Genomic DNA, 27,210 nt, shown 5'->3' with positions numbered 1-27,210 from the left:
GAGAAGGGTGGAGTGTAATGGGCTACATTGTGTCCTCCAAATTCATCTGTTGAAGCCCTAACCCTCAGGACCCAGAATGGGGCCATATTTGGAGATGGGGGTCTTTAAAGAGAAGACTGAGGTAAAATTACGTCACTAGGGTGGGTCTTAATCCCACAGTATTGGTGTCCTTACAAGAAAAGGAGATTAGGACACAGACACACACAGAGGGATGACTGTGAAGATACAGGGAGAAGACAGCTATCTACACGCCAAGGAGAAAGGCCTCAGGAGAAGCCAGGCCTGCCAACACCTTGATCTCAGACTTCTAGTCTCCAGAACTGGGAGACAATAAACCGGGAGACATGTTTTTTTATGCTACCCAGTCGGTGGTATTTGTTACCCGGACCCGAGCCGACTGAGACAGATGGAGATGAGCCAAGCCAGGAGAAGGGAGACACGGTGACGTCAGAACACAAAACAAAGTCAGGAATGAAGTAAAAAAAATATTGCTGGTCAGAAGACCAAGAGAGGGTGAGGGATGCTATCAGGACCATCAGAGACCCAGAGACGGGCAGCAGGGAGCAGAGTGAGATGGATGAACTGCTGGAAAGATCCAGGTGGACAGGAGGAGCCTCAGAACAGCCCCCCACCACACACACACAGAGGACAGAGACAGAGAGGGTCAGATAGAGTCCTGGAGTCCCCTTTGCCCTTAGCCAGACAAGAAACAGGGGTGCCCAGAGTGCAGCTGGAGGCTGCCCAGCACCCCCCTCCAGGGGCTCACCATGGATCCTGACAATGGAGCTGCTCCAGGCACCCCCAGCCTCACACTTGTAGAGCCCACCATCCTGAAGGGTGGTGTCAGTGATGACCAGTTGGGCTCGGCGGCCCTCATAGCTCAGATGGCACCGAGCCGATGGCCGCAGGGCCTTCCCGTCCTTGGTCCAGCACACAGTGTTGTCTAAAGCAGCAGTCTCACAGACCAGGGTCAGCTCTTCCCCCTCCATGACTGTGGCATCTGTGAGCTCCTGGGAGAAAACACCTGGCTTCTCTGAAGACAGAGAGGGATGTATAAGACACTTGGGGGCTTCTGCAGGAAAAGTCCCAGGTCTCACTGCAGACCAGGCAACACTCTTGGTCAGTGTCCACCTGCCCCCCTCAGTCTGGGCTGCAGACAGGGCTGCTGGGGGAACAGGACAGGCTCTGTGTGGCTCCACACACCAGAGGGGTGGGCCCAGCCTCTACACTGACCTTGAGTTCACCTCTGCATACCATGTGCAACAATGCAACTTGAAATAGGGCCACTGAGCCTCCCAAGCCCCGCTCCCTGGGATCCAAGGCCCCAGCCCATGGGAAGTCCATGGTGCCTTCTCTGTGAGCCCCAGGGCCTCACCCAGCATGTGGCCAAGCCACTGTCTTGAGGTTGCATGCTTAGTCACACGGCACTGGGCACTGGGCATGCAGCCTACCTGTGACCTGCAAGGAAGCTGAGGTCCGCTGGTCGCCTGCCTCAAAATGGATGGTGCCTGAGTCCTTGATGGCCAGCTGCCGCAGGGTAAGCACATGGTAGCCACCTGGCTGGACCTCGATCTCATTGAGTTCGTTGGCAGACAGTGGGGTTTTGTCCAAGAACCAGTGGACGGGCTTGTAGTCGGCAGGGGAGATACGGCAGCAGAAGGTGGCCGAGGAGCCCTCCTGCACCTCCAAGTCCTCCAGATCCTCTGTGATGAGCACTTTCTGGCCTGCAGGGACACAAACGGGCATGTCAGGGACCCTCTGGTCAGCTGCCAAGGGAAACAGGGTGCTCCCCAAGACCTGGGGTGGGCTCACAACAGAGATCGAGCAAATGACTCTAACGGGCTCCGAATGACAAAACATAAAACAGTAAGTGGGTCTGAGCTGAGCTGTCCAAGTATTTGTTTTAGATCCACCAGTAAGCCCCAATCCACCTCTGGGGTCCTTCTGCAGAGCACACAAGGTGACCCACAGCAAGGCCCCTCCATCAAGCTGTGCTCCCTAACCTGTCTAGGCCGGTTATGCCTGTCACAGAAATCACTTAACGCGATTAAATTTTGTATTAACAGAAGAAACGAGCGTGAAAAAAGACGCATGGCTATGATAACATTTAAATCGAATGCATTGGAGGACTGACAATGTGAATCTCTAGAAAAAAATTTTTTGCTTTTGTCTTAGGTATGGTCAAAGCTTGGGAAGAAGTCATAAATAGAGAGATAGAATGGCCTCCAGATTCCTTCTGCATTCACAGGTGTCTTGAAGCTACTGCACACCAGAAAGCACAGATGGCACATCAGGAAGGCGATGTGCACAAGAAGAGCTAAGGAATTCTGATTCGTGAACTGATACGCAAAGAAAAGGCTCTGGCTGACACTATTAGACTGGTACAAGTCTGTGGGTTTTAAATTTTTTTAAAGACCATATGTTGTTATTATGGGACACTCTGACTTTTTTAAAGTATGAACATCTACTGGGTTGGCCAAAAAGTTCATTCGGGTTTTTCGTAGCGTCTTACGGAAAAACCTGAAGGAAAATTTTGCCCAACCCAGTACTTTACTAGATAGTGGTGCTTCTACTGAACTAACAAAATGTTTTCACTGAGCTCAGTGGATTCACTGTATTTCACTGAAAAAGAGAAAAAAATCAAGAGTGAGGCTTCTTTGTTATTCTTTTGGGGTTTTTTCTGTGGAGAGACCCCCAGGAAGGACCTCCAGCTGACTTCACCCTGGACACCGGCCCTGGGGTCTGGAGGGCTGGGCTCAACCCTGCCCTGATGCCTACTTGTCCTACAACCCTGAACCAGCCAACAACCCCGAGTAAAGGCCCAGCTTCCCTATCTGTGAAGTGGGAGAATGATAACCCTCACCCTGCCTGCCAGGTGAAAACTGCTGCTCAAACCTGAAAACTTCCCCGAGCGAGTCTCCTTTCACAGGAGCAGAGGCGGTACATCTGCATGTAAGTACATGCAGAGCTCATGCAGGGGCACACGCTGGAAGGTTTCCAGAAACATTCATCCAGCAAATGAATGCACAAATAAATGAGGGCTGCTGACTCATTTACACAAGGCCCAGCTGGGAAGGCCAGAGACAAGACCACCCACGACAACTCCCCTTGGAGATGGGGAAACCAAGGCTGGGTTTGTCTAGGGCCAGGCAGAGCTCTGATCTCTGCCCATCTCCAAGTCTACTTTAAACAAAGCATACACCTGAGCACACCATGGGCCTTGAAATATAGTGTGCAAATGAGAGCAACAGCACGGTGACTGGGCCTAACCTTTCACCAGGAGCCGAGCCTGGGACTGGGCCTGGCCGATGTCACAGGTGTAAGTGTCAGTGTCCGCCTTCTCCAGGGCGCTGATGGTGAGCCTCAAGGTCAGGCCCTCCTGGCTGGGAGCATGCTTCTCCGAGGCTTGCAGCTCTGTGAGGCCCTTGCGCCAGGTCACTGAGGCCGCGGGGCGCTCCGTCTTGCAGGAGAACACAGCTGTGCCCTTCTCCTCCACCTGCAGGTCAGCCAGCTCCTCCGTGAACTGGTTTGGCTTTTCTGGGAAAGAATGGATGGGAGGGAGAGGCCTGTGCAGACCCCACGTAGGCCCTCAGGACAGGAAATCACTCCCATCACAGGTGGTTCTCCTGGTCCACCCACAGAACCTCAGGGACCTGAGCGAGCCCCTTCCCTGCTGGGCGCCCCTCCGCTCCTGCCTGGGAAGAGAAGCCACAGGGGCTGTGCCAGGGTCTCTCATGGGGGTTACCTTCCACTCGGAGGCTGGCTGTGCTTTTGGAAGACTCCGTCTCACACGTGTACTCGCCAGAATCTTTGAGTGAGGCTGCATGGATGACCAGCATGGCTCGAGTGCCTTCGATGAGAAGCTCATACTTCTGACTCTTGCGAATGGCTTTCCCGTCCTTCAGCCAGCACACTGGGGTCCCCTCCCGTGACAGCTCACACCTCAGCACCACATCCTCACCCAGCATGGCCCGCTGGTCTTCCAGTGGCTTCATAATGTTAGCTGGCCTCTCTGAAAAGAACAGAGATGGTGGCCCAAGAGGCATGGCCACAGCTCTACCCACGGCCACAGCCTTAGCCATGCCTGGGGTGAGGGCAAAGCAGGCATTCAGGAACCTTCAGGCTCTGAAGGTTGAGACCACAGAACCTACAGCTCCAAAACTTCCAACTCTGGAACCTCAGACCCAGGGGCCTCAGAGCCCTGGAATACCATGAAGGACCCCGGGAGGGAGAAATATTAGAAGCACAGAATCTCATGTTCTCGGCACTGTTCAGAGTCCTGTGACTCAAAGCATAGCCATGGGCCAGTGCTGACTATGGGCTGAGCTTCACCCACTGGCACCAAGTACTCATGCTGGAAGTAGGAGCTCAGAAATGCCAATGGCCATTTCACTGGCTTCACGAGTCATGCACCCTGGGAGCTACCACAGCAGTCAAATCACAGACTGAAGATCAGAAACCCTGCTTCTGCCCAAAGGCTCCAGAACCTCATCCTAGAAAGTAAGCCCCCTGGATGACCAGAAGCCCCCAGTACTCTGACAGATGCCTCCAGGTGCCAACCAGGGGCTGGGGAGACAGTCCCCAGATGCACCCCCTTCCAGCTTCCAAGCCCAAGGCCCCTGCTCCAGGCTGCCTGGGGAGGGCCCAGGCTCAGCAGCTCCCAAACCAGCCCCTGGAGACAGACCCCCGACCTGCCCCACCCAGTCAGTTCCCACTGCCACCATCACCCACCTCTGATGATGAGCGAGGCCTTGGAGGTGAGGCCCCGCACAGAGAAGACCACCTCCCCAGCGTCACTTGGCAGAGCATCTCGGACAGCCAGTGTATACTTGCGGCCCTGGCGTGTGGCCCAGAAGCGGCCAGAGCTGCCCACCGTTTTCCCACCAACTATCCATACGGCAACATCGCTAGTGTTCTCATGGGACAGGACGCACTCAAAGCTGCAGCTCTCACCCTCCATCACCTCCACTGTCTTCAGCCTCTTGGTGATGCCCACGTGCAGGTCTGTGGGCCAGAGGAGACAGCCGTCACGCCAGCCAGGCCCACGGAAGCCTGCGCCTCGAGACAGGCACCGACAAGCCTGTAGCAGCCCCGGTCCACACCCCAGGAGGGGCAAGACCAGCCAGAGAGCCTGCATTCCCACCCCACCCCCAACCCCACTCCCAGAGGGCCTGATGCCTCTCTCAGCACAGGTCCTCTTGGTCTCCAGCTGTCCACACCTTGGTATTTGGATGGCTGATAGCTATGCGTTATGACCAGGGCGGCCGCCTTCGCATTTGCTATGGAACAATGTGGAGAGAATAAGCACCACACACAGTTGTCACCAGCTTATATGCTCCAGAAGAAGAACAGGCGCCCAAAATGAAGAGGCAATCCAGCTCTAGGACAAGCTCACCACACCGCCCTCCCTTTCCCGTCCCTTTCCTGTCTCATTAAACACTGGCCAGACCCTCAGGGACCAGCCACGGGATCACAGGGCAGCAGGCCTGCCATGCATACAAGAGAGAGCAGGACTACGGGGGTGGAGCCAGGACAGTGATGCACACAGGACGTCAGGCATCCACCCTATAGTTGGGGAACCAGGCCCAGATTGGCAGGAGCATGTGAAAAGCATGTGGCCTGCCCACAGCCACCTTCACCAGGCTGTGCCATGGCCTGGGAGCCCTACTGGGGCACCCCCTGCCTGACATCTCGGGTTCTCCCACTCGCCCACTCCAGGAGGCTCTCCTGACCGCCCCTCTGTGGCCCCTGTGCCTGCCCGTACACATCCCCTGGTGCAGAGTGCATGTTTCCAGCCTCTGTAGAATCCTTTACACCTTGGGACTCTATCAAGCAGGGCCAGTCTAGTCTCCCAAGCTTTTCTCCGTTGCCCATCATCCCTGGCCCACCTGCTTGCACCCGGGCCTCCTAAGACCCTGTCAAGCCCGCTCCTTCAGGAGCCTGCCCTGACCTCTCCAGACTCAGCAGAGCAGCCCCTGGTCTCGGAGAGTGTGTGGGCCCTCCAGGCGGAGGCACCCCCATGCCCAGAGCCACACCCCCAGTGCCCTGGCCCCGCCATCTGGAGCCGGCTGCAGCACGCACCGTGCACGCTGACACGGGCACGGGTCTCATCAGTGCCCACGTCGCAGGTGTACAGGCCAGCATCGTCCTTGCTCAGGTTGTGCACCACGAGTCCCCGAGTGCCCGCTGTGCACAGGAATTCATACTTGTCACTGGGGCCCAAGTCCATGCCATCCTTTCGCCATACCACACGAGCCTGGTGGTCAGAGACCTCGCAACGTAAGGCCAGCGTGCCCCGCTCCTCCACAGACACGTCGTCCAACGCCTTCAGGAACACCACCGGCTTCCCTGAAGGGAAGGTGTGGGCGACTGAGGGGACGAGCTCTCACCTCTGGCCCTCGGGATGCCAGGTGCACATCCCAGGGGTCCCCAGAGACCCCACAAGAACACCTCACCTTTGACCTCCAGGCGGGCCGAGGCCATAACCTTGGGCGAGGAGGCGCATACAGTGCCTGTGTCAGCCCGTCGGACCTGTTTCAGCACGAGCGTGTGGCGGCGGCCCTCATGGGTAATCTTGTGGAAGCTGTCGTTATACAGTGGCGTCCCATTGAGCGACCACTCCACCTCCTCGTCCTCGTGGGACAGCTCGCAGGAGAAGCAGGCACAGCCCTCCTCCGTGACCTCCAAGTCCTGCAGTGGCTGCGTCACCGTCACCTCCCGCACTGCCAGGAGCACACCAGGCAGCTCAGCACGACCGCCATCACCGCCTCCCCTAGAGACCCTCTGGCGGCCCTGTGCCCCCTCGCTATGTACCTTCCACAGTCACCTCAGCGCTGCTCTGGGCACTGCCGGCATGGCACCTGTAGACACCAGCATCTGCGGGTGTGAGCCGCAGGATGCACAGCTCTGCCATGTGGCCCTCCAGCCTCATCTTGAACTTGTCAGATGGCACCAGGGGTGTCTCCTCCTTGTACCACTGCACGGTCTTGGGGGGTGGCTTGAAGTCACAGGACAGGACTACTGACTGCAGCTCGCGCCCCACCTTGGGCTCTAGTGGCCGCGTGAGCACGATGGGAATATCTGTGGCGTACGGAAAGAGGGAAGCACTGGGTGAAGCGGGCCAGACCACGAGGCCATGACACCTGCCCCTGCCCTGCCCCCTCTCCACCTGCAGCCAACCCGCCAGGCAGCGCACTTTCACCTGAGACGACCAGGCAGGCGGTGGAGCGTGATTTGCCAATGGTGAAGTGCACCGGCCCTGTCATGGTGGAGCAGGTACGCCGCAGCGTCAGCCGGTGCACTGTACCCTCCTGTTCCATTCCCACGTCAGCCCCTGCCTGCAGCACCGTCTTCCCCAGGAGCCACTTAGGCGGCCGCACTGAGGGGATGGAGGTCTCACACTCGAACAAGGCAGGGGCAGGCTGCATCACCGTCACATCTTGCAGGCCCCGCACGATAGTGATGGATTGCTCTGTGGGCAAGTGGCTAGTCACTGGGGCAGTCCCGGGGGAGGATCACCAGCCACCCCCTCCTGCAGGGTTGGTGTTACTTCCTGGGAACAAACCCTCTCAGGCGTGCTCACTTCCTCCCTGGGGTGACCCAACGCGCCCAGTCAGGTCCTTCTCAGACCTGGCCACCTCTAAGTGCCACAGGCTGTAACACCTCCCCTGGCAGAAAAAAGGAACAGCCGCCCACCCAGCCCTGCCCGAACCTTCCACAAAGAACTGGGCACTGGTCTTAACATCGCCAGCGTCACAGGTATAAGTGTCCTCGTCCTCAGGCTGGACGGCGTTGATGACTAGCTGGCGGTAGAGGCCGTCACTGACCATCTCATACTTGGCCCCAGGCTGCAGTTCCACGCTGCCCTTGAACCACCGCACCTGGGCACTGGCCCTTGACATCTGGCACTCGAGCACACCACGGTGCTTCTCTATTGCGATCTTGTCCCGCAGCGGGCGTAGGATGGATACTGGCAGCTCTGTGGGTACACCCAGCAGGGTCAGGGCAGGTGCACAGTGATCCCGAACACCCAGGGCTGGGTGCTGTGGCTGTGCATCTTCCAACCAGCTGGACTGGGACATCATGCTCAGGCTAAACAGCCTATGCCGGCCCGCCCACCAGAGCCAGCAGATAGCTAGGCTGAGTGTTGCCCTCGGGCTAGGCTGGGACTTGCTGCTCACATGTGACCACAAGGACAGTGGGCACACACCCACACTCGCTATCATCCAGTGGGCCTCATCATGCGCATGCCTGCCCCACGCGCCCCCCGCCACCCGTCCTCTCGCCACACAGCCTCACCCTCATCCTGAACACCCCCGAATCCCTTGCACCCTGCCCTCACCTTATGCATCCAAATGCCCCACACCACTGCCCCCTACCTGTTTCTAGACCTTTTCTCCCTCGTGCCCCGCAGCCACTTTGACTGTCATCAAGGCCGCCAGGTAAAGCCTTGTGTGCTTACTTCCTGCCGGGGCCTCACACCTTTTCTCTCCAGCACTTGCTACAACCCCGGGAAGGAGAATTCATTGGTGCCTCGTTTTAAACAAAGAAGGAGACCCCAAGGCTGCCTCCCCTGGACCACCTTCTTCCTGCCAAGGAGGGAATATCCCCTTTCCCTCCTCCTGGATCACTGCTGTCCTCATTCCAGGAGGGACCCCAGGACAGGGACAGCTGGCCTTTCAGCCCTGTAAGACTCAGTACACGAGCTCGTTCACACACACGCTGGCCAGCCCATGCCCTGCCCTGAGCGGCCATTACCTTTGACTCGGAGCTGGGCTCGTGATTCTGCACGTTGTGCTACAAATTTGATTTCCCCTGCATCTTCCACCAGGACCCTCCGATAGATGAGAGTGTATGTCCTTCCTGGGAACAAAGGCCACTCAGCACTAAAGGGAGGGGTGGCCTGGGGGCGGGAAGGAGGAGAAGCCCTGCTGAAGCCCACCCACTGTCCCCGCCTCACCTTTCTGGCGGATCCGCACATTGTCACTGGGCCGAAGCTTGCTGCCCCCCCGGAACCACTGGGCAGGCACCTCATCGTGGGAGACCTCGCAGGAGAAGGTGGCCCCCTCCCTCTCCATCACTTCCACATCCTCCAGAGGCCTCACGATCTGGACGTCTCGGTCTGGGGCAAGAAGCAGGCCCTGCTACGTCCTGACACGCAGAGCTATCTGACTGCTACCCCCGACCCCAGCTTGCTGAGGGAGTACAGGATGGGTGGCGCAGTGAGGGGCCAGGAGGTTCCTGCACCCACCCCCCAGCCCTCACCTTGCACCTTCAGGGAGGCAGAACTCTGAGCGTCGTGGGCATCGCACACATACACGCCCTGGTCCCCAAGCTCACACCGGTGAATGATGAGACTCCTGCAGGCCCCCTGGGCCACCATGCCCACTGCCTTGCTCACCTGCAGCTCCACACCGTCCTGTGGAGGAATGAGGCCAGGTCAAGTGCTGGAACTGCCCAGCAGAGTGGTCCCATTCCCGCCCACCCATGGGGAGAGGTAAGAGGGGTCAGAGGAGTCCAAGTTCCCAGGCACCTTCCACCAGCGCACATCCACGTTGGGGCGTGAGAGCTCACAGTCCAGGACCACCTTGTCCTTTTCCGTAGCCACCATGTCCTGCAGGGGGCGGCTGAACTTCACAGGCAGCTCTGGAAAGACAGGAGGGGATTGGTGAGAAGCAGGGCCTCTGGGTGGGGACAGGGCCTGAGCTGGTTGGAATCACTCAGCTGGTTAAAGGAATGAGCCCCCCTCCTCCAGGATTCCATATCCCTGCCCATAGCTGCCTCCCTGGGCCACCTTGGGGACAGGGGCAGGTGCGCTGGAGTGAGTCCCGCCCCACCTATGTCCACCTACCAGTGACCACCAGCTGCGCAGATGTGTGCACACCCTCCGCCCTGAAGGAAACCAGGCCACTGTCCTGCCTCTGCAGCCCAGACAGCGTAAGGGTATGGGTGGGGCCGTGCACCACCAGCTGGCACGTGGGTCCCGGCTGGAGCCGAAGGCCATCTCGAGTCCAGCTGCCCTCCACATCAGCATGGGACAGCTCTACGTCCATTGTGGCTGTGCCCTGCTCCTGTACCTCCACTGTCTGCAGGCCCCGCACAAGCCGGACCTGGCGCACTATGGGACAAAGAAGAAGGATGAGCCACTGCAGCAAGACCCTGGCCCTCGGTCCAGCCCCCATCACTTCCCCAGGGAGCCTCAAGGTGCTCTGGAAGGGGAGGCCTGCCCTCTCCTTTACTCCCTTCCCCACCTCCCTGGCCCCTGCAAGTGGAGGTCCGCCCCTTCCTCTCTCTTTCCCTTTTCCCCCTTTTCCAGGGCCCCGCCCCCAGGGGGAGATTCCCTACCCTCCCCAGCTCCTCGATGCCCAACCCCTAGGCCAAGCCCCCTAAGCCGCTCACTTTCCACGGTCAGCTTGGCCTGCGTCTTATCATCCGCTGTCTCGCAGCCATAGAAACCACGGTCAGCGAAACCCACACTGCGGAGAACCAAGCGGTGACTTGAGCCCTCGGCGTGGATCTCCACATTCTCTCCTGCCACCAGGGCCGCGGCGTTGCGCGTCCACTTGACCTCCGGCCATGGCCGCGTCAGCTCCACCTCCATGGTCACCGAGCTCCGCTCCTCCACAGTCTGTGGCTCCAGCTTTTTTTTGAACAACACTGGGGCCTCTGGAGTCACAGGAGAGGGAGGTCATTACAGCCACTGCCACTCTCAGGAAAGCAAGGCAGAGGGACCCTGCCCCAACCCCCAGCCAGCAGAGCTGCCCTCCGCCACATTCTGACTCCAAGCTAGGCAAGGCCTTGGCCATACTCAGGGCCCAGCTGCACACATGCACAGGCACAATTTTATGGAAGGAAACCACACTTCAGGGGGGCTTCTCCTTTCCCAGTCCCCCTCCCACCTCCTGTTCCCCTGCTCTGAACAACTCCTGCAATCCCCCACCAGGGCCTGGAACTCCTAAGTGTGGCCGGTGACCAGGAGCATTGGGACACAGGGAGCCACTGAGACAGGCAGGCTCTGAGCTCCGAGACCAGCTGCACCACAGTCTCTGCTTTAACTAGGCCCTGGATGCGTCACATTAAGGAAGAGAAACGCTAGAGTGAATCTCCCAGTCTCGGGCTGTGCCATGATCTCCCAGAAGTGCATCTGCCCGCATTACTCCCTTACTCAAGAACCTGAGATGGCTTGGCTCCCACTTACCCTCAGGCAATGTTCTGGCCCTCCCCCATGCGATCTGGCTTCAGCGAGCAAAGCGCACCCCCATCATCTGCATCTGCTTGCACTGGCTGCCAACTCCAGTCTCTCCCACCTTGCCATCCTTTGGGCTCAGCAAGGATCGTCTCCTCTAGGAAGACTCCCTGGAGTGTCTGAGCCTCCACCCGCTCCCCGACCAGGTGTGCACTACAGGAGTTTACCATCTCCCCTTTAGAGCAGGTGCCTGGCCCCTCGGTCTGACCCTACTCTTCTCTCTGCAGCTGACAAAGCCTGTGTCCTCAGAAGTCAGCCAGATGAGCTGGATACAGGCCAGCAGCAGGATGCTACCTTGGGGCCAGCCCACTAGGAGGCGCCTGCTGAGAGGAGCCGGTGCGCCCTTCCTGCTGTCCCACACACGCACCTCGGACCCGGAGGGCAGCCACGGTCTTGATGCCCTCAGCCTCCGCGGTGATCTGGCCGGCATCCTCCAGGGCCAGGCCCGAGATAGTCAGGCTGTGGCTGGCACCCTTCTGCGATATGAGAAACTTCTCGCTGGACTGCAGCTTGACGCCATCCCGGAACCACGTCACCGCCACATCGCTGGGAGTCACCATGCACTGGAAGGTGGCCTCGCAGCTCTCCTCCGCGACCACCGCGCTCAGCCCAGACGTGAACTTGACCACGCGGGGGACTGCGGACAAGAGCTCCACTTGAGAGGCGGGCAGGAGGGGCAGGGGCCCCCACCTAGCAGATGCCGCGGAAGTACACCCATTCGGGAAGCAGCCCCGGAATGCTCCGCCAAGCCACCCGCCCACCTGGGCAGCCCAGCCCCTGCGCCCGGCATCCACATACCGCTCACGGTGAGCATGGCGCTGGTGTGGTCATCGCGGCTCTCGCACACGTACTCCCCCGCATCCTCTGCCCGCAGGCCTGACACAGTGAGCGAGCGCCGAAGGCCCGCAGCCGCCATCTGGAAGCGTTTGCCGGCCCGGAGTTGCGTGCTCCCGCGGCGCCACACCACCTGGGCCTGCGCCGGGCTCAGCTCGCAGACCAGCTTCACTGTGCCCCCCAGCTCTCCGCTCACGGGCTCCAGGGGACAGCAGAACTTGGCAGCCACCTCTGGGGGAGGGGAGGGTAGGCGACGTCAGCCTGGTGGGGCTTGGGCCATAGGACCAGCTCTGAGCCGCCCGGTCGTGTGCCCTGAGCCTCACCCAGTCTCCACTCCAGGATGCTGCAAACAAGGGGTTCCCAGAGGACCTCCCCGTGGCCCCACTCACCTTGCACCTGCACCGGGAAGTCCTGCTCCTCCGCGCCCTGGCGGCAGCAGTAGACGGCACTGTCCAGGGTCTGCGCGCCACGCACAGTCAGGGTGTGGGTGTCCCCCAGGCTGGCCGTCTCGTGCCTCTTGCTGCGGCGAATCTCCACACCGTCCTTGAGCCACGTCACCGCGGCCACAGAGGGTGTGGCCAGCGTGGCTGTCAGGACGATGTCCTCATGTTCCCTGACCACCAGAAGTTCCCTGCGTCTGGGTCTCTCCAGGGTCGGGGGCTCAAGTTCCGGCTCTGGGGGGCGGGGCGGGGGGTGACCAACAAGCATTAGAGGGGAGACCCTCGCATCCTGTCCCCCGTCCAGGCCACATGGCGGGAGAAGACTTGAAATGAAGCTGCCCGGGCTGTCCAGCTCTCCACTGATGCCTCTCTGCTGAGCAAGCCAGACAGTGAATGCAACAGGGCCACACTCTGCCTGCCAGGCACCATCCAGGCTCTCAGGGGCAGTGCAGGGCAGCCAGGAGGGACCACCTGGGGCCACAAGCTCTGTCCCACCAAGAGCTGAGAGTCTAGGATCCCTGCCCCCATCCGCAAGGGAAGATGGGCCCCATGAGCAGCTAATGCAGGGAAAGTAAGGCACACAGTGACCCTGACACAGCCTGGGGGCTGGGCCAAAATTCCAGAAGAGCAGTGGGGAGCAGGGCCAGGAAGGGAGGCAGAGGAGGACGGTCTCAGTAGAAGAACCCCCATGCGGAGTGGAGAGACCAGGCAAAGACTGCCTGAGAGCCTCCAGCAGCCAAGCAGGGGGCAAAGCCAAGGCAGAGAAGGGGGAAGGAGAAGGCCCTGGGAGGGGACCCAAGAGCGTCTCTGTGAGGGCTGACCCGGGGGAGCACCTGGAAGGACCACACTGGCTGCTGGATTGGGGGCAAGGGCCACAGCTGGGGACAGGGACAGTGTCAGCCACCTCAGGACACTGAAACCCAGTGATGTCATCGGCAGCCAGGAGGGGCAGGAGGGACGGGAGCAGGCAACAAACCAGCTTGGCTCAGGCCCAGGACAGGATGGGCATCTGAGCAGAGGCCGACACAATGGGCTGACCTCAATGCAGCTGTACGGTCAGGGCCTCCAGACTCAATGGGGGCAGGGGCATCCAAGGCCAGAAGCTCCTCAGAGCAGGACTGGGCTCCACAGCTGCCCAGGAAGACTTAATATGGGAATAGTGCCCCTTGCCAACGACAGACAAAGAATGGCTATTTCAGCAGACGACAGGCCTTAGCAGCCTGCAGATGACTGAGAAAGCCTGTGCCAGGTTTCATGCTGGGAGAGGTGGGGATGTGATGGAGATATGCAGGGACCTGGGGAAGCAGATGCCAAGAGCGTCCAGGACCAGGGGCTGTGGCAAGCATCCCGCAACTCAAGGATCTTCCCAGTGGACAGAGCCCTGGGGCTGACTGCATCAGAGGAGAGCCCAGCACAGGCCCAACACACACGTCCCCCACCCTGCTGGAGATGTGCTCATTTCCCCCAATTTGTCAGGTGCTCAGCCTCTACACCAAACCCTGGCACCCACCTGTGACATCCAGGTGGAAGGAGACCCTCTGGCCCCCGGCCTCGCAGCTGTACTCCCCGGCGTCTGACTTGCCCGCCTGCTGCACCACCAGCCTCCGGGTGCAGCCCTTGGCCTCCACATGCACTTTTGAGCTCGAACTCAGCTTCTTCCCGTTCTTGTACCACGTCGCCTCCGTCTGGGCCTGGGCCACCTCGCAGCTCAGTGTGGCACTGGCCCCCACCACAGCCTGCACTTCACTGCGCACCGGCTGCTCCATGGCAAACACCACCATAGGCTCTGGGGACAAGGAGGGATGCAGAGTCAAAAACACCATCTCAGTCAAGAAGGCAGCACTAGGGAAAGAAGGCCTGGACAGATGGGCAGGGGGACTGGAAACTTCTCCAGGCTCTGTGCTAGTTGCACAAGTCCCCGCGATTTATCTATACATCCTACCGCTGATCTGTGCATGTTGGTCCAAGTGGGGACTTTGTGAAAGATTTCTTCCATGCACCTATTCCTCTAGGAAAGGAACTGTGGGATCAGGAGGCATGGACACCTCAACCTTCCTAGAGGATGCAGAGTCTTTCCCACATGATTGAACAGAGAACGTTCCCACCCACAGCGCAGGAGAGTTCCTGAGGCTCCACGCTGTTGTCAACTGTTGGCAATCTGGTAGTTGTACTTCCTGAGCTCTCTGTTGCATGGTCCTGATGAGTTACAAAGTGGAGCACCATTTCTGACCTTTTTGGCTCTTGGTGTTTGCCCTTCTGTAGTGTCATCGCAAGGCTTTTGCCCATTTGGCAGTAGCACTGTCTGTCTTTTCCTTATTCATTTTCAGGAGCTCTTTATATATTTATGTTAGCACTTTGAGAATTATGGGTGTGTAAATAACTTCTCCATCTTTGTCACTTGTTTTTTCATCTCTTATGTGTCTTCTGTTGATATAGTTCTTAGTTTTAATACGGGCAAGTATGTCAATTTGTCCTTTGTGATCAATGCATTTATATCCTATGTAAGAAATCTTTTATTACCCTCAGGTCATTAAATAATCTATATTAGCTGCTAAGAGCTTGCTTTATCTTTCACATTGGAGTCTCTAACCCACCTGGAGTTGGCGTTTGTGTGTGCTGTGAGGGAGACGTCCATTTTTATTATAGAGGAATAGATATAAAAATAGAGATATATGTATACAGTTACATGGTATTAGCACAGTTTATGAAAAGACCACCCTTTCTCTATACCACGCACTAGTACTACAGAGTTAAAAAACAGAAAAGGGATGGGGGAGTCTGGTTATGTGCGGGGCTGTTTCAGAGCTCACTGTTCTGTTCCTTTGTTCTGTGGATTTATCCCTGCATTGAAACCCAGTTGTCTTCACTACTGTAGCTTTATAATAAGTTTGGTATCTTGCAGATGAAATGCTCTCACTTTATGAGTGCTTCGGTTCCACTTGACTCTTGGAATCAACTAGTCAAATTTGACACACCCACAGAAGAACTTTTCTTTGGGTTTTGATCAGGAGTGGACATCTGTGTGCCTTCCATGCATATCCCACCATTCATTTAGCACTGTCTCCCTAAAGTATTTAATAATATCCTCCTCAGGAGCCTTAACCATATTTTATTAGACATGGAATTAGAAGCAGGATACTTCTGATGCTATTATAATTGTCTTAGAATATCCTTTTCTGACTCTCTGTTGCTAGGACATCAACATAGAAGTGTTTTCTGTGCATTTTGTATGTGGCAATCCTCCTTAACTTTCTTACTAACTCTAAACATTCTTCCTCTTCTACCTTCTGCGTTAATAATCTTATCATCTGTGAAGTCCGCTTTTGCTTTATCTAAATTTTATTGCTTTATATTCCTCCTTATAGGCTGTACAGTGTTGGACACAAGTTCTGATAGTGAAGCCACTTGAAATGTTCCAGTTAAAAAGAAAAGCTTTCAAGGTTTCCCTATAAGTGTGATGTTTGCTGTTGTTTTCTTTGGCACCCTGTATCAAATTAAGAAACTATCCTTTTATTACTAGTTTATTAAGAAGTTTATTGATATGAATATATGCTACTACATTTCATAAAACTCTTATTCTGAATATGATGTAACAAATTTATCAAGCACTTTTATTCTGCATTCTTCTAGGTAAAAACATGCCTTTTCTCTTTTATCTTCTTAACGTTATAGATTGCATTGATTTTTCTGATGTTCTGATGCTGAACCACCCTTGCATTCCTGGATTAAGATCTGAGTGTATTGTGCTTTTCATGTATTGCTCCACTCACTTTGCCAATACTTTGTATAGGATTTTGATATTGACATCCATAAAAGATTGGCCTGTAATTTCAATTCTTTATACTTTCTTTGTCAGATTTTGGTATCTATGCTAGCTACATAAAATGAGTTAAAGAGCATATATATATATATATATACACACACACACATATCCATATATATCCATATATATGTATATTTCCATATATACATATATATATGTATATCCCTTTTCCATTCTCTTAAAGAATCTCGATGAATATGGAATAATTTCTTTCCAGAATATTTTATATAAATTGCCAGTAGAGCCACTGAGCTCAATCTTGTTCTATGAGAAGATTCTTTTATTATGTTTCCATTTAGTTAAAAGGTTATTAGACTGTTCAAGTTGTTAATTTCTTCTTGTGTAGGTTTTGGTATAGTTTTCTAAGAATTGGCCACTATTTCAAAACTTTTCAAATTTACTTGTGTGAAATAATATCGTGTTTTATTATAATAATGTCAAATGATTCATAGTGGGTTTCTTGGTATCTATATACACCTATGAATCATTAGACACTAATACGATATCCAACTGTTATGTGGTGGCACTTAGGAGTCAATGCAGGACCACAGCCCGCCTCTATTTGAGGTTAACCTCTCTTAACAAAAGGAAACTAAAGTTAGTTCGCAGATATCTCTGTGAACCAGCCCAGAAGGTACAGACACACACAAGAGTCATTAGGAAATGATATAAAATAAATACCGCTTTACCAGTCAGTGGCTGCTACTATCATACCTCATCTTTAACAAAGCATGCTGGTGTAAGAAAAGCTCCTTACTACTCTCCATTTCTAAATTTATACATCAAATTCCAAAGGAAACACTGAGACAGAATATACTAACTGAAAGACAAAAGCAAACCAAAATTTGCTTTCAGATGAATGTGCCATATCTCAGAGGTGCATATCAAAGGCACATATCTACCAACCCTCTTCTCTTGGTTTACTTTGCACAGACATTGCAACAGAACAGGAACCTATATTTTGCAACATTTGGGTACATACATAACTTCTACAACCATGTGCAAGGAGGGAAGAGTGTCCCAAAACAACTAAAACTTTGCTGATCCAAAACTCAGATTTGAGGTAATGCCAAGTATGATTAGGTGCCTGAAACGTCCCCTCATCAGGTTCAAAGAAATACAAAGGTCTCCGATTACGGCGAATCCGCATATGGTGCTGGGTGAGGGAACCTGGATGCTGCTAGAACATCCAAAAGTACATTCACATATCCTGAGGTGACAGACATCTGGTCTACTTGAGACCCCAAGGGCAAGGTGGAGCCAGGGTGCTGGACACCAAAGATCACCTGGAACATTACAACATGGAGACACCACTCATGGTGCACAAGAGGGGACCCTCTTCCTTCCATACACACCCTTCCCATCCAGTGTCCCTGGGATCAGGCACAAGCATGAAAGTGGGAGGTGGGCAGATGGGAGATGTAAAGAGATTAAATGTGCCGGAAAGGCCACTGGGTCTGTCACGGCTCTAAGCCGGTCGCATCGTCTCTATAAAGGGCTAATTTAGCATCCCTCCCAAATAACTGACCTGTGACATCCAGGTGGAAGGAGACCCTCTGGCCTCCGGCCTCGCAGCTGTACTCCCCGGCGTCTGCCTTGCCCGCCTGCTGCACCACCAGCCGCCGCCCTCGGCCCGTGGCCTCCACGCGCACTTTCGAGCTCGAACTCAGCTTCTTTCCATCCTTGTACCACGTCACCTCCGTCTGGGCCTGGGCCACCTCGCAGCTCAGCGTGGCACTGGCCCCCGCCACAGCCTGCACTTCACTGCGTGCCGGCTGCTCTTTGGCAAACACCACCACGGGCTCTGGGGGAAGGGAGGGATACACGGGTCAAAGATACCATGTAAGTCAAGATGCAGCACTGTGGAAAGAACGACTAAACAGGAAGGCAGGAGGCTTCTCCAGGCTGTGCACCAGCTGTGTGAGCCAGAGAAGCTCCACCACCTTCTCAGCAACAAGTGACACCATTTCTTTCTTTCTTTTTTTTTTTTTTTTTGCGATACGCGGGCCTCTCACTGTTGTGGTCTCTCCCGTTGCGGAGCACAGGCTCCGGACGCGCAGGCCCAGCGGCCATGGCTCACGGGCCCAGCCGCTCCGCGGCATGTGGGATCCTCCCGAACTGGGGCACGAACCCGTGTCCCCTGCATCGGCAGGCGGACTCTCAACCACTGCGCCACCAGGGAAGCCCCGACACAATTTATTTCTACATTCTCCTGATCTATGTAGGCTGTTCCAGTGAGAAGCTGGGGAAGACTTCTCCCCTGCACAAATCCTCTAGGAGAGGAACCATAGAGTCATGCATTCCTCAGCCTCCCTAGATGAGGCCAGAGTCTTTCCCATACAATTGTGCAGGGCATGTTCTCATCTGCAGTGAATGAGAGTTCCTGAGGCTCCATCCTCTTGCCTATTCTCAGCATTGTCAACTGTTGGCAACCTGGTGGGAGTGAAGTTCCACCATCTGTGGCTGTCTATTGCATTATGGTCCTGATGATTCACAAAGTGAAGAATCTTTATGAATTTTTGTTCATCCTGTGGTTTACTCTTCTGTGGTGTCACTGTTCAAGCTTTCCACAATTTTCAAAATTAGCATTGTCTGTCTTTTCCATATTCATTTAGGAGCTCTTTACATAAATAAATGCTATAGAGTGTTGATGCTTATGTGTGTTTATCCTCCCCATTTTTGTGCTCTATCTTTTCATTCCTTTATGATGTTTCTGGTGAAATTAAGTTATTTAATTAAGTCTGTTACAGGCAAATATATCCATTTGATATCAATTTGTCCTTTGTGGTTTCTGCATTTATGTTCTGTTTAAAAATCCTTTATTATCCTGAGGTCATTAAATAACCTCTATTATCTGATAAAAGCTTGTTTTACCTTTCACACAGAGGTCTCTAACCTGCCTGGAGTTGGTTTTTTGTGTGCTAGGAGGTAGATTCCAGTGTTATTTTATTTTTCCATATAGTTAATGGTCTTAGTACCATTTATGAAAAGACCCTCCTTTCTCTCCACCTCAGCGTGAACTCACCATTCCATTCCCTTGGGCTATTTATCTATCTCTGCACTGAGACCCACTTGTCCAAACTGCTGTAACTTAAAATAAAAGTCTTGATTTAGGTTAGAGCAAATGTCCTCATTCTGTTCTTTGACTGGCTTTTGCAATCAACTTGTCAATATTCTCACACCCAAAAGACCTATTATTTGGGGTTTAATGGGAATTGAACACTTCTAGGTCTTCCATAGATTCATATCCATTTATTTGTATCTTTTTGCCTGCCTCTCTACAATGTCTAATCATTTCTCCCACAAAGTGTCTCAAGATCCTTTCTTAGACTTGGAACTGGTAAAATGACACATCTAATGTTATTGCAACTCTTTGAAAATTTCATTTTCCAGCTTCTTGATTCTGGTATATAGATATAGAACCGTTTTCTGTATATTATTTTTGTATGCGGTAACGTTTCGCAACTCTCTTACTAAGTGTAGTAATTAATGTTTCTATATTTTCTAAACTGATAATCATATCATCTGTGTGTTCCAATTTCCCTCCTTACTGTGCTATAAATGTAGCATTACAGTGGTGAAAATTGGTTTCCTTGTCTTGTTCCCTACTTCAAAGGCAATGCTTTCAAGGTTTCACTTTATGTGTGATGTTAGCTACTTTTCTCTATACTACCAATTATTAAATGAAAGAAGAACATTTTATTTATACTTTGGTAAGAATTTTATGGCAGGAATTGATGCTAAAATTTATCAAGTATTTCTCCTGGATATATGATGTTATATTTCACTGAGTATATTTAATCTCCATTTATTGGGGAAATAGTATCATTTTTATTTTCTTGACATCAATCTTTCTATACATTTTCTACTGTTCCTTGTGTTAGATAAACCTTGCACTCCTGCAATAGGACTGTTCTCAGAGTGTATTTTCCTCTTGATAACCTGTTGAATTCAGTTTGCTACTATTTTGTTGAAGATATTAGGCTTGATATCATCAATAGATTAAACTGTGTTTCTTCTTCATATTTACCTTGTCAGATTTTGGTATCAATGATACGTTCTACATATAAAATGAATTAGAGAATGTACTCCATTTTTCAATACTACAGAAGAATCTGTATGAACATGGAATAATTGCATTCCAGAATACTAAGCACAATTTAACAGTAGAGTCAGTGGGCTTACATTTCTGCTGTGAGATTATTTATATGGTTCCATTTATTTAAAAAACTACCAGCTGGCAGAAAAAGCTTTTGACAAAATTCAACACTCATTTATAATAAAAACCCTCCAGAAAGTAGGCATAGAGGGAACTTTCCTCAACATAATAAAGGCTATATATGACAAAGCCACAGCCAACATCATTCTCAATGGTGAAAAACTGAAACCATTTCCTCTAAGATCAGGGACAAGACAAGGTTGCCCACTCCACCACTATTATTCAGCATAGTTATGGAAGTTTTAGCCACAGCAATCAGAGAAGAAAAAGAAATAAAAGAAATCCAAATCAGAAAAGAAGAAGTAAAGCTGTCACTGTTTGCAGATGACATGATACTATACACAGAGAATCCTAAAGATGCTACCAGAAAACTACTAGAGCTAATCAATGACTTTGGTAAAGTAGCAGGATACAAAATTAATGCACAGAAATCTCTTGCATTCCTGTATACTAATGATGAAAAGTCTGAAAGAGAAATTAAGGAAACACTCGCATTTACCACTGCAACAAAAAGAATAAAATACCTAGCAATAAACCTACCTAAGGAGACAAAAGACCTGTATGCAGAAAACTATAAGACACTGATGAAAGAAATTAAAGATGATACAAACAGATGGATAGATAGACCATGTTCCTGGACTGGAAGAATCAACATTGAGAAAATGACTATACTGCCCAAAGCAATCTACAGATACAATGCAATCCCTATCAAACTACCAATGGCATTTTTCACAGAACTAGAACAAAAAATTTCACAATTTGTATAGAAACATAAAAGACCCCGAATAGCCAAAGCAATCTTGAGAAAGAAAAACGGAATTGGAGGAATCAGGCTCCTGGACTTCAGACTATACTACAAAGCTACAGTAATCAAGACAGTATGGTACTGACACAAAAACAGAAATATAGATCAATGGAACAGGGTAGAAAGCACAGAGATAAACCGTGCACATATGGTCACCTTATCTTTGTTAAAAGAGGCAAGAATACACAATGGAGAAAAAACAGCCTCTTCAATAAGTGGTGCTGCAAAAGCTGGACAGGTACATATAAAAGTATGAAATTAGAACACTCCCTAACACCATACACAAAAATAAACTCCAAATGGATTAAAGACCTAAATGTAAGGTCAGACACTATAAAACTCTTAGAGGAAAACATAGGCAGAACACTCTATAACATAAATCACAACAAGATCTTTTTTGACCCACCTCCTAGAGAAATGGAAATAAAAACAAAAATAAACAAACGGAACCTAATGAAACTTAGAAGCTTTTGCAAAGCAAAGGAAACCATAAACAAGATGAAAACACAACCCTCAGCATGGGAGAAAATATTTGCAAATGAAGCAACTGACAAAGGATTAAGCTCCAAAATTTACAAGCAGCTCATGCAGCTCAATATCAAAACAACAACCAAATCCAAAAATGGGCAGAAGACCTAAATAGATATTTCTCCAAAGAAGATATACAGATTGCCAACAAACACATGAAAGGATGCTCAACATCACTAATCATTAGAGAAATGCAAATCACAACTACAATGAGGTATCTCCTCACACCAGTCAGAATGGCCATCATCAAAAAATCTACAAAAAATGAATGCTGGAGAGGGTGTGGAGAAAAGAGAATCCTCTTGCACTGTTGGTGGGAATGTAAATTGATACAGCCACTATGGAGAACAGTATGGAGGTTCCTTAAAAAACTAAGAATAGAACTACCATATGACCCAGCAATCCCACTACTGGGTATATACCCTGAGAAAACCATAAATCAAAAAGAGTCATGTACTACAATGTTCATTGCAGCTCTATTTACAATAAACAGGACATGGAGACAACCTAAGTGTCCATCGATGGATGAATGGATAAAGAAGATGTGGCACATATATACAATGGAATATTCCTCAGCCATAAAAAGAAACGAAACTGAGTTTTTTGTAGTGAGGTGGATGGACCTGGAGTCTGTCATAGAGAGTGAAGTAGTCAGAAAGAGAAAAACAAATACCATATGCTAACACATATATATGCAATCTAAAAAAAAAAAAGGTTCTGAAGAACCTAGGGGCAGGACAGGAATAAAGACGCAGACATAGAGAATGGTCTTGAGGACATGGGGAGGGAGAAGGGTAAGCTGGGACGAAGTGAGAGAGTGGCATGGTCATATATACATTATCAGATGTAAAATAGATAGCCAGTGGGAAGCAGCCACATAGCACAGGGAGATCAGCTCGGTGCTTTGTGACCACCTAGAGTGGTGGGATAGGGAGGGTGGGAGGGAAACGCAAGAGGGAGGAGATATGGGGATATATGTATATGTATAGCTGATTCACTTTGTTATAAAGCAGAAACTAACACACCACTGTAAAGCAATTATACTCCAATAAAGATGTTAGAAAAAAAAGATTATCGACTGTACAACTTGTCTATTTTCCATTGTGTGAGTTTTGTCATAGTTTTCTAGGAATTGATCAACTTGTAATCCTCTGTTCTTTGTGAATTTTGTACACACATTGCAACAAAATATGGATCTGTATTTTGCTACATCTGTGTTCAGAGAGCTTACTTATCAATGTGAAAATTGCTGTCCCAGGACACCTGAAACTTTATAACACAAAATTCAGTCATGAAATAATTCCAAGTATTATTGTGTGGCCAACATTTTCCCTTATTCTGCTTCAATGAATTGAAACATCTCTTATTAACAGGAACCCTCAAGTGTTCTTGGTAAGGATCTAGATGGTCTGCCACAAAAACCCCAGTGGACAGGTATCTTGTCTACCTCAGCCCTATGCAACAGGTAGACCCAGGGTGACCGACACCAAAGACCACCAATGGAGTCTGAACAAGCTAGGAAAATGTGACTAAGGATTATTACATGGAAAACAACCCATGATATAAAAGAACTGCCTCTCTCCCTCCAGGATACACCCAACAATCCATGTTTCCATTAACTTAGATGTAGAAATGTTTTCTGCATATTGACTTCTTTAAACAGTAATCCTACTCAAGAATTGTACACAGTCTAAAAATTATTTTTGGGGTTCTCTGAATTGATAATCGCATCATCAGCATATTCCAAATTTAGATTCATGAAGACTTTTGCCAGTGATTTTATGATCCTTCCTACTTGACTCAGTGGTTAGAGTGGCCTATGTGTACTGTCACTCACATCAGGGTTTCCAGATACCCATTAACTGGGATGTTGCTGTTGCTGCTATTTTATATGTATTTTATAATATAAAAAAAGAACACTTCTGTACAATTTGCTAAGAATATTATGGAAGGAACTGATGCTCCATTTTATCAAATTTTTACCTAGATATAGGATGTTTAAATTTAATCAACCATTTGATTCTGTGCTTATAGAGATGATCACATTTTTTGCATTCGATCTCTTAATGTCAAGCCTTATATCTATTAACGTTGACAACATTCAACCCAAGGTGCATCCTGGAATATGACTTTCATAACTGATCTCTACGCCCAGCATACATGACTGAATTCCTTTTACTAACATTTAATTTATGATTCGGGCTTTGATAATCACAGTAGATACGTCTGGAACTTCACTCATTCTTCCTGCCTTTCTTCTGTGGTTCTGGTATCTAAGTTATATTCTTTGCATAAAGGAAGTTATGGAGTGCATCTCCTTCTTCTGTCTCTAAGACCAACTCCACGAGCATGGAATAATAGTTTTTCAGGATATTTTGTAGAGTGTACCAGAGAACTACGAGATAGTTCTTGACAATATTTTTCACTATTCTTCATGCTGATTGACAAGTCATACAACTCTTTGAGATTTCTATATCTTCTTGTGTCAGTTTTCATACAGTTGGCCAGGATTTAGTCAAATTTCACAACTTTTCAAAGCTTTTATTTTAAACCACTTTTTAATATTCTCCGAATGCCATTTTTACAGAAATGCCTGGTGGGATCTACGGTATCTATACACTCCCGTATATCATCCTATGCTCCCACGGTCTCAAACACTTATGGGTTGGCACCTAGGAGTCAATGTGGAATGGCAGCCCCCCAGCCACTCAGCATTAAGACTCTCTTCACACAAGATGAGTAACCTGATTTCTTAGACTGCCCATTCTTCCAGCCACGAGGCAGAGACACTCACTAACCTTTAGAAAATGCAAGGAAATAAAGAGTGCTTTGCCCATCAGAGTCTGCTGCTAGTACACTAACTCCTCATTAGCAAAGCAGACTGATGGGGCAGTAGCGACTTTTTCCTTTCCCTTCCTAAAGTCATCAATATAATGCCACGGGGAATACGGACCCGCAGAATCCAAACAGTTGGAAGACAAAGGTAAATCCTGTTGCATTTAAGAAGATCACCCTAAATAGCACAGGTGACTCTGTTCGAATCTTCCTTTCTTTCACCCTTTGCAAGATCGTGGCAACAAACTTGGGCCTATCTTCTGCTACCTACAGGCAACTGGAGCTTCCGTATACAGGAAATTGAATGAAGGGCGTCCCAGAAACCTCAAATCTGATCATCCAGTGTTCACTCCTAAGATAATTCCAAGCGGGACTGGGTGGCCAACATCTCCACTACTCTGCAATCAACGAAATTGAAACCCCATCTGGCAACACGAGACCCAGCATGAGCCATGTGTTAGCTGTCAGGAAAGACGTACCATGGGAGGAAAGTGACATATCCCCAGGCCTGCCTGAGACCCCACGCATCAGGGAGAGCCAGGGTCCCGACACCAGGAACAAAGGGAAGGTTCTGGGCAGGTGCTAAGACACTGTGACTGGGCCTTACTGCATGGAAACATGTGGATACCAAAGGCCCCTCTTCCTTCCACGCCCACCCTCTCCATCCATTCTCCCCTGGGCAAAAATGGCTATAAACGTGGGACATGGAAGACTGGGAGGCCACAGGCGCGTGAACACCCGTCTGTGGAGGTCGCAAGATAGTCCCTTCATCACCTCCAAATAGGCTAGCTTAGTATCCTCCTCCAGGACTGACCTGTGACATCCAGGTGGAAGGAGACCCTCTGGCCCCCGGCCTCGCAGCTGTACTCCCCGGCGTCTGACTTGCCCGCCTGCTGCACCACCAGCCGCCGCCCTCGGCCCGTGGCCTCCATGCGCACTTTCGAGCTCGAACTCAGCTTCTTTCCATCCTTGTACCACGTCACCTCCGTCTGGGCCTGGGCCACCTCGCAGCTCAGCGTGGCACTGGCCCCCGCCACGGCCTGCACTTCACTGCGTGCCGGCTGCTCCTTGGCAAACATCACCTTGGGCTCTGGGGACACGGAGGGATACACGGGTCAAAGACACCATCTCAGTCAACAAAGCAGCCCTGGGCAAAGGAGACCTGAGTGGGGAGCCATGGGCCAGGCGGGTGCGAGGCTTGCGGAGGTGGGGCGGGGGCCAAGCTGGAGACTTCTCCAGGCTCTGCACCAGCCGTGTGCCCTGAAGAAGTCCCCCTGTCTTTCACAGCGACAAGAAACACAAGTGATTCATTCTCCCCCAGGTGCCCGTGAGCTGGTCCAGGGGGTGAGGGTGGGGAGGGTGCACCTTTGGAAGAGACTTCTCCCCTGCTCATGGCATCTGCAGGTTCACACGCAAGTGTTCCCAAACCTTCCCAGATGGAGCCACAGTGTTCTCCATACACCTAAGCAGAGAACTTTGTACCGGCAGTCCATGGAAATCACTGAGGCTCGCTGCCCTGGCCTACACTTAGTATGGTCAACTTGTGGCAATCTAGGGGGAGTGCTGACACCTCCCCGAGACTTTCTTTTCCATTACCTGAGGAATAAAGAAGCTGAGCACCTTTCCCCGTATGACTGGGGTCCCCATTACTCTTTTGTTCTTCCTGGTGACACTATTCAAATTTTTGCCCACTCACCAATAGTAGGCTCTCTCTTCTCTCCATTCATTTCTAGGCATTCTTTATGCATTGAAATACGAGAGAAGGACAGATTGCTAGCTTTCAAGGTTATTCCCAACTGTGGGACTCGCATTTTCACGGTGTGATCGAGTCCTATGATGAATCAGTGTTTTTCCCTTCAATAGTGTCACTAATGTCCATTTCAGCCCTTTGAGTTTGGAGCATTTGTGTTCCATTTAAGAAATCTTCCTTACCTTCGGTCTTTAAAGAAACCATGGCATCACCGGACTGTTTTTTGCTTTGTACCTTTTAAAACTGAGGTTTCTAACCCACCACGAGTCTACTTTTGTGTGTGGTGTGAATTGTCAGTACAGTTTAATATTTCCCTATGGGTAAGTGGTCCAAGCACTATTTATGAAGACAACATACTTCCTTGGCTTCTCAAAGAGACAGCACAGTAACAGACGAAATTGCGGCACAGGGGACGGGGCTGGGATGGGGGCAGAGGGGAGATTTGTCCGTGGTGCCCCAGGCAACCACTGCTGCAAGGAGCTTTTGCTGAACTCACTACTACGTTCCTCTGATGTAGTAAATATCGCCGCACTGGGATACCCTTATCTTGAAAACCGTATAGCCTCACAATAATTCTTGACAAGGCTCACAGGAAGGGCTCCCACCACGCTTCTGCAAACAAATAGCATAGTGGCTGCACCTTGCCTTTGGAATCTCCCTGCTATTCTACCATCCGACCACCCGAAACGCAGATTTGGTTCGATTTTCATTCTTAATCAACATCTTTGATT

At 51.0% G+C, this 27,210-nt stretch overlaps 1 protein-coding gene across 1 annotated transcript in view; it reads right to left on the bottom strand.

Annotated features, from left to right (window-relative positions):
• Positions 1–27,210, bottom strand: part of OBSCN (obscurin, cytoskeletal calmodulin and titin-interacting RhoGEF) — a 136,616-nt gene that overhangs the window by 74,072 nt on the left and 35,334 nt on the right. The window contains exons 14-34 of the mRNA XM_082621777.1: positions 25,544–25,819; positions 17,871–18,146; positions 14,030–14,305; positions 12,469–12,753; positions 12,044–12,310; positions 11,613–11,882; positions 10,399–10,665; positions 9,851–10,117; positions 9,533–9,645; positions 9,265–9,418; positions 8,758–8,862; positions 7,712–7,978; positions 7,202–7,471; positions 6,814–7,080; positions 6,456–6,722; positions 6,082–6,348; positions 4,732–5,004; positions 3,746–4,012; positions 3,271–3,537; positions 1,452–1,724; positions 767–1,033 (exon numbers count right to left, since the gene is read on the bottom strand). Of these exons, the coding sequence (XP_082477903.1) occupies positions 767–1,033; positions 1,452–1,724; positions 3,271–3,537; positions 3,746–4,012; positions 4,732–5,004; positions 6,082–6,348; positions 6,456–6,722; positions 6,814–7,080; positions 7,202–7,471; positions 7,712–7,978; positions 8,758–8,862; positions 9,265–9,418; positions 9,533–9,645; positions 9,851–10,117; positions 10,399–10,665; positions 11,613–11,882; positions 12,044–12,310; positions 12,469–12,753; positions 14,030–14,305; positions 17,871–18,146; positions 25,544–25,819 (5,241 nt within the window). The remainder of the gene's footprint in view (positions 1–766; positions 1,034–1,451; positions 1,725–3,270; positions 3,538–3,745; positions 4,013–4,731; positions 5,005–6,081; positions 6,349–6,455; positions 6,723–6,813; positions 7,081–7,201; positions 7,472–7,711; positions 7,979–8,757; positions 8,863–9,264; positions 9,419–9,532; positions 9,646–9,850; positions 10,118–10,398; positions 10,666–11,612; positions 11,883–12,043; positions 12,311–12,468; positions 12,754–14,029; positions 14,306–17,870; positions 18,147–25,543; positions 25,820–27,210) is intronic.

Source organism: Mesoplodon mirus, assembly GCF_964341445.2.
Source record: "Mesoplodon mirus genome assembly, chromosome: 5".
NCBI lineage: Eukaryota > Metazoa > Chordata > Mammalia > Artiodactyla > Ziphiidae > Mesoplodon > Mesoplodon mirus.
Note: the sequence above shows the minus strand (reverse complement) of the source record. Positions and strands in the feature narration are given on the sequence as shown.